The sequence below is a fragment of the Mandrillus leucophaeus genome, unplaced genomic scaffold, assembly GCF_000951045.1.
Source record: "Mandrillus leucophaeus isolate KB7577 unplaced genomic scaffold, Mleu.le_1.0 Scaffold286, whole genome shotgun sequence".
NCBI lineage: Eukaryota > Metazoa > Chordata > Mammalia > Primates > Cercopithecidae > Mandrillus > Mandrillus leucophaeus.
In genome coordinates, this window is record NW_012102987.1 from 150,709 (window position 1) to 168,298 (window position 17,590).

The 17,590-nt window shown below is 47.1% G+C and overlaps 2 protein-coding genes across 3 annotated transcripts in view; one reads left to right on the top strand and one right to left on the bottom strand.

Moving 5' to 3' along the window:
* Positions 1 to 5,991, top strand: part of TUBB6 (tubulin, beta 6 class V) — a 16,626-nt gene extending 10,635 nt beyond the window's left edge. The window contains exon 3 of one of the 2 annotated variants that reach the window (XM_011985523.1): positions 4,467 to 5,991. In XM_011985523.1, the coding sequence (XP_011840913.1) occupies positions 4,467 to 5,530 (1,064 nt within the window). In that variant the 3' untranslated portion in view covers positions 5,531 to 5,991. Of the gene's footprint in view, positions 1 to 4,366 lie in introns of both variants that reach the window. The other variant, XM_011985522.1, reaches the window with a different exon arrangement.
* Positions 5,992 to 8,376: 2,385 nt separating this feature from the next.
* The window catches only part of AFG3L2 (AFG3-like AAA ATPase 2), a 53,601-nt gene continuing 44,387 nt past the window's right edge, over positions 8,377 to 17,590 (bottom strand). Inside the window, exons 15-16 of the mRNA XM_011985548.1 lie at positions 16,839 to 17,033; positions 8,377 to 9,212 (exon numbers count right to left, since the gene is read on the bottom strand). Coding sequence (XP_011840938.1) covers positions 8,994 to 9,212; positions 16,839 to 17,033 — 414 coding nt within the window. The 3' untranslated portion in view covers positions 8,377 to 8,993. The remainder of the gene's footprint in view (positions 9,213 to 16,838; positions 17,034 to 17,590) is intronic.

The window sequence follows — 17,590 nt, forward strand, 5'->3', positions numbered from 1 at the left end:
TATTTTTAGTAGAGACGGGGTTTCACCGTGTTAGCCAGGATGGTCTCAATCTCCTGACCTTGTGATCCGCCCGCCTTGGACTCCCAAAGTGCTGGGATTACAAGCGTGAGCCACCACGCCCAGCCAAAAAAAATGTTTTAGTTGTCCCAGCTACTCAGGAGGCTGAGGCAGGAGGATCCCTTGAGCCCAGGAGGTGGAGGCCGCAGTAGCTGTGATTGCACCACTGCACTCTAGCCTGGGTAACAGTGGAAGACCCCATTTCTAAAATAATAATAATAATAAATTCCTTTATACTTTAATCTTCACTTGATTATCATAAAATACATGTTTTAGTTAAAATGTCACAAGCAATATATAAAGCTAGAACTGAACTCCCTTAGGACCCCATCCTTCAAAGACAACTGTCTGTGCTTTCTTAATTGCATTGTACATGTTTTAATAAAGTAATTTTTTTTTTCATTTTGCTAGCTAGCTAGGTAAAACATTTCCATGGCATAGGACTTAAAAGGAACAAAAGGGTATACAGTGAAAAGTTGATCTCCTTCCTACCCCAAACTAGTGTTAAGATTCTTGAATGTCCTTTCAGATATGTTCAGGCAGACACATATATTCACATACATACAGTGGAGCCAACTGTATACACTGTTCAGTACCTTAGTGTCCCTCCCTGGCTCCCCAGCAACTTATTTTGAAAATCTTTCCATTTCACAACTATGGCTGCCTCATTCCTGTTGATGGCTGAGAGTATCCTCTGCAAAGATACTGCCATGGGTTTAACCAGTCTTCAGGTAATATGGATGTTGTTCCCCTTTTTATTCTTATAAACTGTCCCTCAGTAAACATTTGTATATATGTCATTTTGCACATGTATGGGTCTACAGAAGTGTAATTGCTGTGTCTAGGGGGATAATTTTGATAGCTGTTCCAGAGGCCACTGCCCTTGGCTATCTCCACCAGCTCCTGTGGGAAGTGGCCTTCCCCAAACCCTCACCAGTGCAACTCAGGTGTTTTGATCTCTGTCAGTTTCATAGCAGAAAAACAGAATCTCCTTGTTTTAATTTGCCTTTCCCTTCGGAGAAGGGTTTAGCATTATTTCCAGCACCTAAGCTATTGGAATGTCCTTCCTGTGAGCTGTATGTTTAGAGCCTTTGCCTGTTTTCCTAATGGCTGTTGTTTTTCTTACTGATTTTGTAAGACTTCTTTAGATATTTAAGGAGGGCATCCTTTGTATGGGATAGGAGTTATTAACAGTCCAGTACATTTTAACATTAAGTTCAATACACTGAATGAAGAATCACGGACTTTTTCTTGCACTGAACACCTACAGTGCTTAGCACGATAAACACTTCGTTCTCCCTCCAAGAGTAGGACCCACTGTGTAAGGCTGCACTTGCTATGCACTGCGGAACCCAGGGGTGCCACCAGTAGACCTCACTGTGAGCAGGCCGGTGTCCCCTACTGCATGGGAGCCCCTTGTCCACTAATTAAAGATCGACAAGTGGAAGGCAGCTTGCTTCCCCGATATAGCACTTGGCAGCTCTCAGAGGCAGCCTTGGTGGTTTCACTGCTTCATAGCTCAGTGCCCCCAGGGTGTGTGCAGCATCAGGGATGGACCTGCCCACGTGAGAGCAGAGAAGCTGGTCTTTGGGCAGTGGTGTGAATTGTTGCCACCAGCCGTGTGTAGACAAAAGTCAAGTTGGAGTAAGTGGGGAGAGGTCTGTATAATGCAATGCAAGTTTTTATGACTTGAGTTAGTTAAATCTGCAGCCCAAAATTTCATGAAAATATTTAAAACATTTTATTAAAAATTAAATTGATAAACTCATATTAGAAATTAGTATTTCAATTTTCCCAACTCTAAGTATACTGAAGTAAATTGCCTTAAAGTGAAAGAGTGAGAGTGTATTTAGTAAGTCTTGGTTAAGCCTTTTTGCTTTACATTCAGAAACAAGAAAAGAATGACTGATATAAAATGGCATGACCTGCAAGTCAGGTTGTTTCCAATTCTGCTTTCTTCAAAATCAAGTTGTTGGCCGGGCGCGGTGGCTCAGGCCTGTAATCCCAGCACTTTGGGAGGCCGAGGTGGGCGGATCACTTGAGGTCAAGAGTTGGAGACCAGCCTGGCCAATGTGGTGAAACCCTCTCTCTACTAAAAAATACAAAAATTAGCTAGGTGTGGTGCCAGCACCTGTAATCCTAGCTTCTCGGGAGCCTGAAGCAGGAGAATTGCTTGAATCTGGGAGGCGGAGGTTGCAGTGAGACAATACTGTGCCACTGCACTTTAGCCTGGGTGACAGAGTAAGTCTCCATCTCAAAATAAATCAATAAACAAACAAAATTGAGTTATTATGTGACAGATGATTGAAAATACTTTTTTTTTTTTGAGACAGGGTCTTGCTCTGTCACCCAGGCTGGAGTGCTGTAGCACAGTCTTGGCTCACTACAACCTCCATCTTCTGTGCTTAAGTGATTCCTCCCACCTCAGCCTCCCGAGTAGCTGGGACTAAAGGCATGCACCACCAAACCCAGCTAATTTTTGTATTTTTAGTAGAGATGGGGTTTTGCCATGTTGCCCAGGCTTGAAAATACTTTTTGATAACAGGTCACTATTTGAATTTTGGGATGTAACTCTGAAGACAAAGAACTGAATGACATTGTAGAACATAATTCATTCCCATTTACATGTATCTGTAGACAAGATTTCTCATATATGTAAAAATTAAGAGGAATAGAGTTGATCCCAAGCCTTGGCCCATTCTGGCAGTATTTAATATTCACCCTTGGATAAGTGAACTAATAGGAAAAAAAAAAAAAAAACATATACATACATATATATATATATGTAGATAACATTATTTAAAACTTTGTAATCACAGGAAATTAAAAAGAATCAACTTCAACTGATTGGAATCATTTCTGATTTTTAAATATATTCTATCGATATATTTAACAGAATAAGTGTTTTTTAAAGCGATTATATTATTTCCAGAAAATAAATTATATGCAACTATTTATGAAAAATAATAATGTTAACTTTAAAATGAATGAGAAGTATTTAGTATCCAGTTTTTTCAGATGTTCATTAACCAAGTGTTGTGGCATGTGCCTGTAGTCCCTGCTACTCAAGAGGCTGAAGTGGGAGAATCACTTAAGCCCAGGAGTTCAAGGCTGCAGTCAGCTAGGGTGGTGCCAGTGTTCACCACCCTGGGTGACAGCGTGAGACCTTGTCTCTAAATAAATAAATGCAAATGTTGACAGCAGTGTATGAAAGCCATTGCATTATGTGAAACTTGTAGTGCCAGAAAAGCAAAAGCAAAAATTAGTTCCTCCCACTCCTCTTTAAGTGCATCTGTTCATATGGACATACAAACCTGTGTAATTTTTACAGCTGGGAAAAAATGCTTCCGCTAGTGAAATACTCCATTTTAAAATGAGATAAAATGAAAAATAGGATTTTAAATTTAAGAGCCAATCTTTCAGATTCAAATATTTTTTAGGTAAAGGTATACATAAGCCTGTCTGGCAAAAATGCACCATTATGCAGAAAACAGACTAACCAGGTCTCTTTCTTGTTACTTGAACTCTGCATAAAATACAGACGTCTTTCAGGCATATTAAGCTCCTTTTCTCAACTGGCCTGGAAAGAATTTGAGGGCAGGAATTACTTCCTGTGCTTAGTATTTAATTATAGGGGCAGAATAAATAATTGATTCTGCAAACATTTTGCAACAGTAATTCTGGTTGATGAATGAGGGGCTCCATTAACATGAAAAAGTGTCAGTTTTGAAAATAAAATACTTAATACATAGTACAAAATTCAGAAAGCCCAAAGGAGAGAGCTTTATTTTGTTGTTTTTTTGAGATGGAGTCCCACTCTTGACACCCAGGCTGGAGTGCAGTGGCACCATCTCAGCTCACTGGAACCTCCACCTCCCGGGTCCCAGGTCCAAGCAATTCTCCTGGCTCAGCCTCCCAAGTAGCTGGGACTACAGGCTCCCCACCACCACGCCTGGCTAATCTTTGTATTTTCAGTAGAGATGGGGTTTCCCCATGTTGCCCAGGCTGGTCTCTAAGTCCTGACTTTAAGTGATCCACCCGCCTCAGCCTCCCAAAGTGCTGGGATTACAGGCATGAGCCACGGCGCCCGGCAGGTAACTTATTTTTTTAACGTATACCTTTTGTTCCCTTTGAATTCTACCATGTGCATGAATTCACCTATTTAACATGGAACAGCCAGTCCAAATGTATACACATCTTTAAAATTGATCAGTAGCTACTCTGACTTGCCTAAAAACGTGCCAGTGCACCTGCTCACCGGCCCCGTTGGTGGGTGCCTGTTTCCCCGGCCCCTCCCTTTGGCTAACAGCACACCATGGAATCACTTCACGCCCTCCTTGTCGGTGCCCAGGCACGGTGCTGGCGCAGCCCCTTCCTGTTTAAACGGCACGGGACTCTCTCTGTTGCAGGCCAGACGGGCGCAGGGAACAACTGGGCGAAGGGGCACTACACGGAGGGCGCGGAGCTGGTGGACGCGGTGCTGGACGTGGTGCGGAAGGAGTGCGAGCACTGTGACTGCCTGCAGGGCTTCCAGCTCACGCACTCGCTGGGCGGCGGCACGGGCTCGGGCATGGGCACGCTGCTCATCAGCAAGATCCGCGAGGAGTTCCCGGACCGCATCATGAACACCTTCAGCGTCATGCCCTCGCCCAAGGTGTCGGACACGGTGGTGGAGCCCTACAACGCCACGCTGTCGGTGCACCAGCTGGTGGAGAACACGGACGAGACCTACTGCATCGACAACGAGGCGCTCTACGACATCTGCTTCCGCACCCTGAAGCTGACGACGCCCACCTACGGGGACCTCAACCACCTGGTGTCGGCCACCATGAGCGGGGTCACCACCTCGCTGCGCTTCCCGGGCCAGCTCAACGCCGACCTGCGCAAACTGGCCGTCAACATGGTCCCCTTCCCGCGCCTGCACTTCTTCATGCCCGGCTTCGCGCCCCTCACCAGCCGCGGCAGCCAGCAGTACCGGGCCCTGACCGTGCCCGAGCTCACCCAGCAGATGTTCGACGCCAGGAACATGATGGCCGCCTGCGACCCGCGCCACGGCCGCTACCTGACCGTGGCCACCGTGTTCCGCGGGCCCATGTCCATGAAGGAGGTGGACGAGCAGATGCTGGCCATCCAGAGCAAGAACAGCAGCTACTTCGTGGAGTGGATCCCCAACAACGTGAAGGTGGCGGTGTGCGACATCCCGCCCCGCGGCCTGAAGATGGCCTCCACCTTCATCGGCAACAGCACGGCCATCCAGGAGCTGTTCAAGCGCATCTCCGAGCAGTTCTCAGCCATGTTCCGGCGCAAGGCCTTCCTGCACTGGTTCACGGGCGAGGGCATGGATGAGATGGAGTTCACCGAGGCCGAGAGCAACATGAACGACCTGGTATCCGAGTACCAGCAGTACCAGGACGCCACCGCCAATGACGGGGAGGAAGCTTTTGAGGATGAAGAAGAGGAGATAGACGGATAGCCGGAATAGAGGAGCCGCCCCAGCTCAGATCCTACAACATGCAAGTTCCTTCTTGAACCCTGGTGCCTCCTACCCCATGGCCCTGAATGGTGCACTGGTCCGTTGTGTTGGTGTCGGCCCCTCACAAATGCAGCCAAGTCATGTAATTAGTCATCTGGAACAAAGACAATACTTTAAAACAGCAGAGAATTACTTGCGGGTTCTACCCAGTCAGAAGATCACACCATGGAGACTTTCTACTAGAGGACTTGAAAGAGAACTGAGGGGCCCCGAAATAAACTTCACCTTCCATTAAGTGTTCAAGCATGTCTGAGAATTAGCAGGGGAGTTAGAAACAGTCTTTTTCGTCCTTTGTGATGAAGCCTGAAGTTGTGCCGTGTTGCCTTATATGAATATGCAGTATGGGACTGTGAAATAATTGATTCATAATAAATTACTAAACGTGTGTCTTCATCTCTCTAGCCCTGTGCATAAATGACGTAAGCTACTTTGTATGGTTACACTGGCTACTCGGGTCACTGGTCTCTCCCTGGGGTGAACTCCTCTCCACTTCACGAAAACAACAGAGGAAAGGGCTGTTCTTTAAATGGAGGCTTTAAACGGGCCGGCCAAAACTGTTGATAGCTGGAAGGCAATGTAGCACAAACGAAAGCCCCTCTTCCCATCCGCAGCCACCTTTTAGACGCCCACAGAATCCCAAGTCAGGTCCTGGGCTAGGGTTCCCCAACCTTCTAGCCAGAGGAGCCACAGGAAAGGCCTTTTGGCCTCCAGACAAAGCCAGGGGTGCTGGGTGGGAGCTGGGGTACCAACAGCCAGCCCTGCGTGGAAGGGATGGGCCCTTTTCTGCTGTGGCCCATCACACTTGATGGCTTCTACCACCGGCCACGCCTTTGGAGGTTCCAAAGACGGACTCCATGGGGCACGCATGGTAGCCCCGCTAGTGCCTGGTACAGACCTCGCTGTTGACAATATTTCTGCTTTACTTCTTCCTGCCCTCTTGAAGCTGTGAATATGGGACTTGCTCTAGCTATGAGTATAGTGTGTCACCCCTGGGTGGAAGCGTCACATGCCAGTGCCAGCCCTCCTGCTTTGCCTCCCATGTGGGCAGCCCCCCCAATCCCTCCTGTCCACCCGTCTGGGTTCCTGAGTGACCATCCTGGGCAGAGCCCACTCTGACCTGTGTTGGACAGGGAATGAGAGACAGACAAAGCTTTGTCATTCAGGGCCACTGAGGGTTAGGGTGCCCCACAGTACAACCACAACACCCGTGGTCTGTGATCCCAGGCCTTACATTCACTAGCAATTTTGTTAAGCCCCAGCCTTGGGAAGATGGAAACTTCATCACTGAACACAGCAGCATGACTTGAGGTGATTACAGATCATTTTGCAGAAATCTGAACTATTCTGAGACCACAGTAAAAATAAATCTTACCAGCTCACCACTTACATCTGTCCTGAAAACATGTTCCGTGTGACCATGGAAAGGAAAGATCCATGCGTGAGCAGGCCCCACATGGTGGTGGCACAGGTAGCCACGGCTCCTCCTAGCACAGAGGGCCACTTGCGCAGGCTGAGCAGCAGCTCTAGGCCACGCTGGCAGCCGTCCAGGGCCCAGAGCTTAAGGTGGCTCACCTCACCCAGAAACACGGGTGACAAAGTGCTGTCTGGCTTTGTCACTTACTGTATCAAGCCTGACACACAGTGGGCCCCACTCTCATCCCCTGGGAGGCCTCAAAGCCAAGGCCTGTGAGAGGGCAGCCCACGCTGGCTCCACGTCTTGCAGTGGTTGGGTAAGGAGTAGAGAGTGTCTCCTACCTAATTGTCTACTGCCTGTGTGGTGAAAAGCACACCTGGCACCCTCACAACTGTGTGAGCCTCAGCTGGAAACCATGCTTCATTGGGCACCTCCCAAAAACACCCCATGAGGAAAGGAAGTGGCCAGTGTGGCATGCCTGCAGGTGCAGAGGTCAAGCAGGGGACGCCTGTTCTCCTGGCATGCTGAGCTATGGAGTCCAAACAGCTGCTTCCATGGCCTGCCAGGGGACAGGTGGGCATTTCAGGATGCTGGAAAGTAGCCATGGATGGAGCATGCATGGCCTGGGGCCACGGCAGGGATGCCACTAGATTGTGTTAACTCTAAAGCCACTGTTCTGACATCAACACCACACAAGGCAAGCTGGAGTAATGTTAAAAAGCTGGAGTGCTGTTAAAACAGACTGCTAAGAATGTAAATAGTTAAAAATGCCAGTGTCTCCTCCATGTCCAAATAGCAGCAATTGATAGAAGACTTAGCAAATCTTCCTCATGCCATCTTTTTTTAGGAATTATGATAATAGGTTTGCAACACTACAGACTCACTTTTCTGGAAGCACATAACCACTAAGTCCCTTCTAGTAGACAATAGGAGCAGGTTACCATTCAGTCCACTCCTGAGATGTCCCCAGAGAGCCAGGGCCCAGGGGACTCCAGCTTAGTTCCACTTTTCCTTCTCTGAAATCCAGGTGACGGCTCAGGTCAGCCTGCCAGGCCCGCTACAGTTATGCGTTAACTTCTAGACCCAGGAGGTGTGGCCAACATCTGGCCGTGGCTGGCCTCTGGCGGACTGCACTGGGTGGTTATCGTGAATTCAGGCCAGGACCAACCCCTCAGGACCCATGTACTTTATATCCAGAGCTCAGTGCATCTTTGCAGGACACAGAACTCCAGAAGGTTCCAACCTCCTGTGGGAGCTGATGAGAACCAGCGAGGCTGAGATTGTGAAGGACACTCCTCTAAAAAGCAAGAGAATTTAATTTCTTGCCATTATGTTTTCTAAAAATATCCAGAGCATGAACAGGGGTCCTTCATGTGTTCTGAAACAAGGTACAGTGTGGACGTTTTATTATGTAAAGAAGCCATATTTACATAATACATTCATAGTTTTAAGTATGTTACAGCTCCTGTAGAAAACCACTCCATTAAGACAGCAACAGGTGATCTGGATTCAATCTTTAAAATATTAAGTCAAATTAAAATGTTCTTATCAGGACTCCAATTTAATTTCACAGCCCATCTGCACAGGGGAACTGAGGAGAAACAGGAATGAAGAGTGGGCGACAGAGAGAAAGCATCTTCCCACACGCTAAGAGTCCAGTGCAAGGATCCCTGCCGCACGGTCAGCCGACCCCACTTGGTGCCCCCAGGTCCAGCCTCGGCCACTCTGGGCTCAAGCTTTCCAGCCCATCTGGGAGCCAATGAGGCTGTGGGACAGTGTGCATTTCCCTCAAGGCCTCCGGAAAGTCACCTGCCACCCACTGTGACCTCCGAGGCTGAAAGGACTAAGGACTCCTCTCCCCATCATTTCAGCTGGGCCAGTGGCTGGCTCCAATCAGCGCAGCCTTTCCATCCTTCTGAAAGCCACAGCCGAAATAATGCACCAGCTGAAACCACAGCGGACAGACTGAGACGGCCTCCCTCTGGGTGTCTAGCTGGCAACTTTCTCACCCGGGGGTTCCTCTTTCTCCTTTTCCCGCTCCTTGTTCCAGTCCTTAAGGCCTTCTGGAAGCGAGGTGTCCTCGTCCAAGCTGCCAGTGCCTTCCACAAATTCTTCATAGGTAGATTTTTCCGCAAATGGTCTGGGGCCCAAAAGTTCAACCATATCATTCTTATCTAATACTTCTTTTTCTAACAACAGAAGAGCAACCTGGAATATGAACAATTTCCATTAAATACAGCTACTCAGCAAAGTCTATTCAGAAATATTAATTTATTAAAATGAGTGACCCCATTCCACAAGAGGATTTAAGACCAAAAAAGGATTTAAGATATCTCATACATAAGGTTGCATAGTTTTAGAGTAAGATGTGCAAAATATCAAAGCAACCAATGTCCATCTGTAAGGGACACATTTCCATACTAGACACATTTCCATACATCTGCACAATAAACGCTGACCATCTATAATAAAGAAGGAGGAAGCTGGCTGGGCGCAGTGGCTCGTGCCTGTAATCCCAGCACTCTGGGAGGCTGAGGCGGGCAGATGACAAGATCAAGACTATCCTGCCAAACATGGTGAAACCCTGTCTCTACTAAAAATACGAAAAAATAGCTGGGCATGGTGGCGCACACCTGCAGTCCCAGCTACTTGGGAGGCTGAGGCAGAAGGATCACTTGAACGTGGGAGGCAGAGGTTGTAGTGAGCCGAGATTGCACCACTGCACTCCAGCCTAGCGACAGAGCAAGACTCCTTCTCACAAAAAAAAAAAAGGGAGGAAGCTGTGCATGTTCTGTATACATCTCAGAGACACACACTTCAATTAAAAAAACAAAGATGTTCAGTGTGCGCAGCATCTTACGTTTGCTTTTCTGAGGCAACAGGAATGTATCTTTTTATGTGCATTAAAGCACAATCGGCAGCCAGGCACGGTGGCTCACACCTGTAATCCCAGCATTTTGGGAGGCCGAGGCAGGTGGATCACCTGAGGTCAGGAGTTCGAAACCAGCCTGGCCAAAATGGCAAAACCCTGTCTCTACTCAAAATACAAAAAAATAACCAGGCAATGGTGGGTGCCTGTAAACCCGGCTATTTGAGGCAGGAGAATGGCTTGAACCCAGGAGTCGAAGGTTGAGTGAGCCGAGATCGCGCCATTGCACTCCAGCCTGGGCAACAGAGCAAGACTCAGTCTCAACAAACAAAAACAAAAACCACAAAAACCAGACTAGGCAGGAGCCATTAGCTTAGGGCTTTTTCTGTACCCAGAACCCATCCATACACAAACAAACAAACTGGAACTTAACCTAGAGGCATTCTTTGTAACTAATTTCAAATTAAGCTTCTACCAATCGTGAACAGCCAACCAGCCAGCTGGTGGCAGAACTTGGGACCATGCATTAGACCACACAAATAAGGCGAACGCCCAACAGCAGCCAATCAAGCAGTCATGCGCTGCTAACGATGTTTCAGTCAACGATGGGACAGTGGTCCCATGAGATTATAACACCTTATTTTTACTGTACCTTTTCTATGTTTAGATGTGTTTAAATACATTGTGTTACAATGGCCTGAAGCATTCAGTACAGTCACATGCGAGTGGGTCTGCAGCCTTGGAGCAATAGGCCGTACCACAGAGCCTAGGGCTGTAGCAGGTGTAGTGCACTCTGATGCCTGCATGGTGACAAAATCAACTAACAGCAAACTCCTCAGACCGTATCCCCATCTTTAAGCAACACGTGACTGCAGTTCCTTTCCTGTAAAAGCTTGCTGCTCATGCTGCCAGAGCAGAGCTCTGAACTTCTAATTCTGAGGGCTGCCCGATTCCCAAACTGTTCTTTGCGCAAATAAACTTGTTTGTTAAGTTTATTTTGTCAAAAGTTTCTTTTAAACGGTACATAAAAAAATATATGGCCAGGCGCAGTGACTCACACCTGTCATCCCAGCACTTTGGGGCAGCGGATCACCTGAGGTCAGGAGTTTGAGACCAGCCTGCCCAACATGGTGAAACCCTGTCTCTACTAAAAATACAAAAATTAGCCGGGCGTGGTGGCACCTGCCCGTAATCCCAGCTGCTCGGGAGGCTGAGGCAGGAGAATTGCTTGAACCCAGGAGGCGGAGGTTGCAGTGAGCCAAGATGGAGGCACCGCACTCCAGCCTGGGCAACAGAGGGAAAGTCCGTCTTTTTTATATATATATATATACACATACATATATATTTATAAACAAAGGCAGAGATACAAAATGAAGGCAGGAAGGTTAATGTGACAATAGTTTACTTTGAAGTTCTATTCATTTGTTACAGCTGCACCATAAATCTGACACTGCATGTTTTACAGGCTACAGAAAAGGGTCCTCTACTGGATTACACACACGGAGGTGCGCTGGTATCATGAGAGGAGGGAACAGTGTTTGTTAGATCATCTGCCTAGTGTAAAGAAAATTAAGCAGTTTAAATTATAAGCTGATCTCATAAAATAACATTTCTTTTTTTCTTTTTTGAGACAGTCTCACTCTGTCTCCCAGGCTGAAGTGCAGTGGCGCAATGTTGGCTCACTGCAACCTCTGCCTCCCAGGTTCAAGCAATTCTCTTGCCTTAGCCTCCCAAGTAGCTGGGATTATAGGCATCCACTACCATGCTTGGCTTATTTTTTGTATTTTTAGTAGAGACGGGGTTTCACCATGTTGGCCAGGCTGTTCTCAAACTCCTACCTCAGGTGATCCCGCTGCCTCAGCCCCTCAAAGTGCTGGGATTACAGGTGTGGACTTATTTCTTGAGATAACCCCTTACTTTGAAATTTAATCTATCTGTAGTTTGCAATAAATGTTATGTTTTTAAAGATATAAAATTATGAAAGTTTTCTTTTCAGTTTTAAAAAATATTATAAAATGCTTCAAATAGGTATAAAACTGGAAAGAATGGATAATCCCCATGTAATCACTATCAACAGTGATCAATTTAGAAATATTCTTGCTTCAACTGTCTAGATTATTTTTAAGAAAATCCCAGATGTCATATCATTTTATCCATATATATATATATATTTTAATCGACATCTCTAAAAGGTTAGGACTGTTTACAAAACCAGAATACTATAATGCTCTGATTTTTAAAATATATTGTCTGCATATACGTAAGAAAAAAAAGGCTTTAGGATTCCTTCTTAGACAATTTTTAATTCTCAATTTGCTTATACACACACACGCACACACACACCATAGTTGTGGGTGATCATTTAAATTTCAATAATTTAATCCAATGTATCAAAAACATATATATACACACATATATGTGTGTGTTTATATATGTGTATATATGTATTTTTCCCCTGAAACAGGGTCTCACTGGTCACCCAGGCTGGAACGCAGTGGCATGATCACAGCTCACTGTAGCCTCTAGCCTCAAGTTCCTGGACTCAGGTGATCCTCCCACCTCAGCCTCCCAGTGGTTGGGATTACAGGTACACGCCACCATACCAGGCTCATTTTTAATATTTTTAGTAGAGATGGGGTTTCACCATGTTGCCCAGGCTAGTCTCCAATTCCTGGGCTCAAATGATCCACCCACCTCAGCCTCCCAAAGTGCTGAGACTATAGACATGTGCCACAGTGCCTGGCCAAAATATTATTTCAACATGTGATGATACAAAACATGATCGAGGTTTTTTTACATTCCTTTCTTCATGCTGAATCTTCAGTAACCAGCATGCACCTGACACATAACAGGTCTCGATTCACAGTGGCCACCACGTGCTCAGCAGCCCTCTGCAGCTGCCTAGCAGGGCCACACAGACTCAAGGAGAGGGGAACCACCAGGGCTCTGCAGGCAGGACACCTGGGTCAGACCCTGGCTCTGCCGCTTACCCACTGTATGACCCTAAGCAAAGCTACTGATCTCTCTCCGCAACAGCTTCTTCACCTGAAACTGAGGTAAGAGGTCACTAATGTTAGCCACCTCATGAGGTCACAGGGTTTTCAGAAAGGAAGCCTCAGGCAGTGCCTGGTACACAGGTGCTGGGTGAATGCTGGCAAGCCCTCAGGTGCGCACTCCATGCCCTCGCAGAGTCTGCAAGGTAATGGTTTCAGGAGCACAGGCCCCAGCCCCTCTCTTCTCCATAGCCTCCCTACCTCCTGGCTGGCTCTGCAGTATTCTGCACGTGGCTCATTTTCTCTGATGGACCAGAAAGTACTTCAAAACTTAGTGTTTCAAGAGCCTCACCATGCTAACCCAATTCTCCTTTCAATAAACAGACCTTGGTTGTGCAGCGTGAGTCGTGTGAGTATAGGCACTGGGACTGTGGATGGGCAGGATAACTGGAGAGATTCTCACAGCACTGCAGACCTCCTCAGTGCCTCACAGAGAGCTCATCCGCACTGGGCTCTTCTGCCTTCCTGTCTTTCACAGCTCAACACCTGGCTATCTGGCAACCCTGACCCCTGTTCATATTTCGATTTCAAATGCGCCTTGCTCAAATTCTCTTGGGTGTTGAGACCAAACCCTTTATCACTCCCTTTCCTCCCCCTGCCCAGGGATGCCTTGGAGTCATTCTCAGGCTTTCTTCTCTTTTGTTCTCTATGAAGTCCTGGTTTTCCAGCTCTGCCTTTGCCTTTTTATTTCCATGACCATCCCTGCAGGCACCACCTGAGGAGTGTTGAGATGCTCCGCTGCTTCCAAGCTGGTCTGGTCTGTGTTCCTGTTCCAATCTAGCTGGCATGCTGCCGCCACACTCTCCTGAAATTATCTTTCATCATTTCTGCTCAAGATTCTTTAAGGACTCCTTTAAGAACTACTATAAAATAAGGAGGCTGGGTTAGATCTTTTTTTTTTTTTTTTTTGGAGACGGAGTTTCGCTCTGTTGCCCAGGCTGGAGTGCAGTGGCGCGATCTCAGCTCACTGCAAGCTCCACCTCCCGGGTTCATGCCATTCTCCTGCCTCAACCTCCCGAATAGCTGGGACTACAGGTGCCCGCCACCACGCCCGGCTAATTTTTTTTGCATTTTTAGTAGAGATGGGGTTTCACCGTGTTAGCCAAGATGGTCTCGATCTCCTGACCTCGTGATCTGCCCGCCTCTGCCTCCCAAAGTGCTGGGATTACAGCCGTGAGCCACTGCGCCCAGCGATCATTTTTAAGATCACTTCTACTTCTAAAGCTGTATGCCTCAGCTTTCTACCTAGCTCTGGAGGGCCTGGGACTTGTGAGAGGAAAATAAAATCTCAGAACTCTAAACTCATTATGCCAAGGGGAAAAGTTAAGCTTGGAAACTGCACAAGAACTGCCTTCCTTTTGTTCCTAAAGAGATGGTTGCAAAGACAGAAACCATTTATCTCCCCAGGTGTCCTCCCCCACTCATTGCTCATAAGGAAATTCCTTGTGGGCCCTAAAACCTTTACCCTGAAACAAAGTTCTGCTGGACCTCACCCTGACAATGTAAGTTAACAGCTTATCTCACAGGAACAGACAAACACCAGACCAGAAATCAACCCTCTGATAACCTGAGACAAATGCGTATTTGACTCCTTCTTCTACTCTATGTTTACTTTATTGCATGTAAAATGCGGATTTACTGAACAAGAGATGCATGCGTAACTGACATCCCTCTACCCCTCCTTTCACGTGTCACGTGGTTCAGTGGGCGAAAATCAAGAATGCGACCACTCACCTCACCGCCTACCCTCCCCTTTTTTCCCTTCCTGCCACTCTTTCCCGTTTAAATATTCAAGCCCTCAAAGTTCTCTATGGAAAAAGCAAAGGCCACAGATCCCACTGTAACTGGTGTTTCTTTTTCCCTGGGTATATCCTCAACTTTGACAAAACAAACCTCTAAGCTGACAGAGCTGTCTCAGCCCCTCTTGGGTCTACAGGGTCCACCACCCGCAACTGCAGCAGGCTCAGGACTGCCCCCGGGCTCCACGCCGCACACTCCTCCTTCCCCTTCCTTCTGCTCTGGGACCTGCTCATCCTTCTGGGTAGCTCGGCCCTATCTCCTACAGAGCCTTCCTGGACCACTCTGCCCACGCTGGACTTTCCTTTCTCAAAGCCCTGCTGCATGCTTTCCGGTGTTTTGGGGATGCTGGCGCCCACTCATTTCACTGCACACTTTTGTAAACTGACAGCATGGATTCTTCTGCATCGCCTAACACAGCTTCTTGAAGACTTGCTGACTGAACAGCACAATCTTAGTGAAACTGCCTTTGCAAAATTATAACAGGAAGAGAAATTTGGCATGGCTGACTGCCTCTTGCTTCTAGCCTCACACGCTGTCCTCGCTCTTTCCCAGTTGTGGGCCAAACTAACTTCGGGAGGAATTTATAGTTTAAATGATAGTAACACTTCCCCAAAACTAAACTGCCCTTGTAAAACTAATGAAAGGCCACCGAGTTAGGAGGATGAGAGGAGCCTGAATTCTACTAAGATGCAGGCATGGTTAAGTAATTACCAGCCATTATTCTGGAGGTCAGATTTGCAACTTCCCCAATGACTCCCGCAGATAATAACATCTCTACTGTAAAACTCAGGCTTGGCCTTTTGAGATAGCTTTTCAGCTTTTTGCATTTCTGACAACCACTGGCTCCACCTGGGCTCACCAACTGGTCCTGTGCCCCCACCCCAGGAACTGACTCGCACAGGAGGACAGCTTCCACGCCCTATGACTTCACCTCCGCCCCATTCAAACAGCATTCGCCACTCCCTGGCCCTTACCCGCCAAACTGTTCTTGAAAAGCTCTGGTCTCCACGGAGACTGATTTGAGTAATAATAATAACTCCAGGCTGCCATAAGCTCTTTCCCTACTGCAATTCCCCTGTCTTGAGAAACTGGCTGTACCTGGGCTGCAGGCAAAATGAATCTATTAGGTAGCTGTGTCAATCCCTTATAAAAGGCTTTTTCATTTGTGCTTTTCTCATTAGAGTATATAATATTCAAAGCTTTTTAAAATTCTAGTTTTTTTTCCACATGGACTCTGGAAAATTAAGTGGTTACCAAATGCAAGAAATCCACTGAGTTCAGAAACGGTCCCTTCCTTTTGCTATCCAACGAGGCACAACAACGACAAACACAATGCTTTCTCGTGGAAACTAATCAGCAAGCCACAAGGTGATGTTCACGCACCAATTTCCTACTTATCAGTTCGGCTGCGTCTTTTACTTGCCCTTTCATCTTTTTTTTTTTGAGACGGAGTCTCGCTCTGTCGCCCAGGCTGGAGTGCAGTCGCCGGATCTCAGCTCACTGCAAGCTCCGCCTCCCGGGTTTACGCTATTCTGCTGCCTCAGCCTCTCGAGTAGCTGGGACTACAGGAGCCCGCCACCTCGCCCGGCTAGTTTTTTGTACTTTTTAGTAGAGACGGGGTTTCACCGTGTTAGCCAGGATGGTCTTGATCTCCTGACCTCGTGATCCGCCCGTCTCGGCCTCCCAAAGTGCTGGGATTACAGGCTTGAGCCACCGCGCCCGGCCTGCCCTTTCATCTTTCACTACCTATTTATTTTCGAGGTGAAAAACAATGATAAACCAGGCAATCATGCTTCTCATTAGGAGTACTGTGAACTATCTGGTGAGGGAGTCCTGATTTGTTTACTTTGTGGTTACTGACAGACTTCATTAACCATTCAGTCATATTCCTAAGAGTCACAGGAGCTGGGACAGTGTCAACTTTTGCTCACCACCACATTGCAACCCCCCCCATGAAGACAGAGCAGACAATGAAACATCAGAATGAATGGACCCATGGGTGAGCCAGAGAGAGGGAATTCTGCAGTCCACAATCCAACCAAAACAGTCCATCTATCACTTCAATCTTTTTTTGCAAAACTGTAAAGAATTATTCCCACAACTGGCACCTACCTTCTCCACGTCGGCTTTCTTTTCTGTGAGAAGAGCTACTGTTCTTTTATAAGCATCATTAATAAGGATTCGTACTTCATCATCTATCAATCTTGCAGTGGCTTCACTGTAAGGTTTCTCCAATACCATGTCCCCCTGACGTGGGAGGTCAAAGGAGATTTGCCCAACCTTTTCATTCATGCCAAACTGAACAATCTGAAAAATACATGATTAGCGGTGGTTATATATGACTGCTGTTCAACCAGACAAAACCTGCACAGCAGCCCGAGCCAGCTAAAGTGCACAAGGGTGCTCTGTGTAGCCAGCAACAGCAGCGCGGTGCTTTAAACTCACAACTAGAAACAGAGCCAGAAGCCCAGGCATAACACCCACAACAAAGTTAGGATGCAGATCCCAACAACTGTATGACATTACTACCTGGTTTCTTTTTTTTTTCTTTTTAGGCAGTCTTGGTCTGTCGCCCAGGTTGTAGTGCAGCAGTACCATCTTGGCTCAGTGCAACCTCTACATCCCGAGTTTAAGCAATTCTCGTGCCTCAGCCTCCCAAGTAGCTGGGATTATAGGCACCCGCCACCACTCCCGGCTAATTTTTCTATTTTTAGTAGAGATGGGTTTCTGTCATGTTGGCCAGGCTGGTCTTGAACTCCTAACCTCAGGTGATCTGCCCGCCTGGGCCTCCCAAAGTGCTGGGATTACAGGCGTGAGCCACCGTGCCCAGCCACTACCTGGTTTCTTTTTTTTTTTTTTTTTTT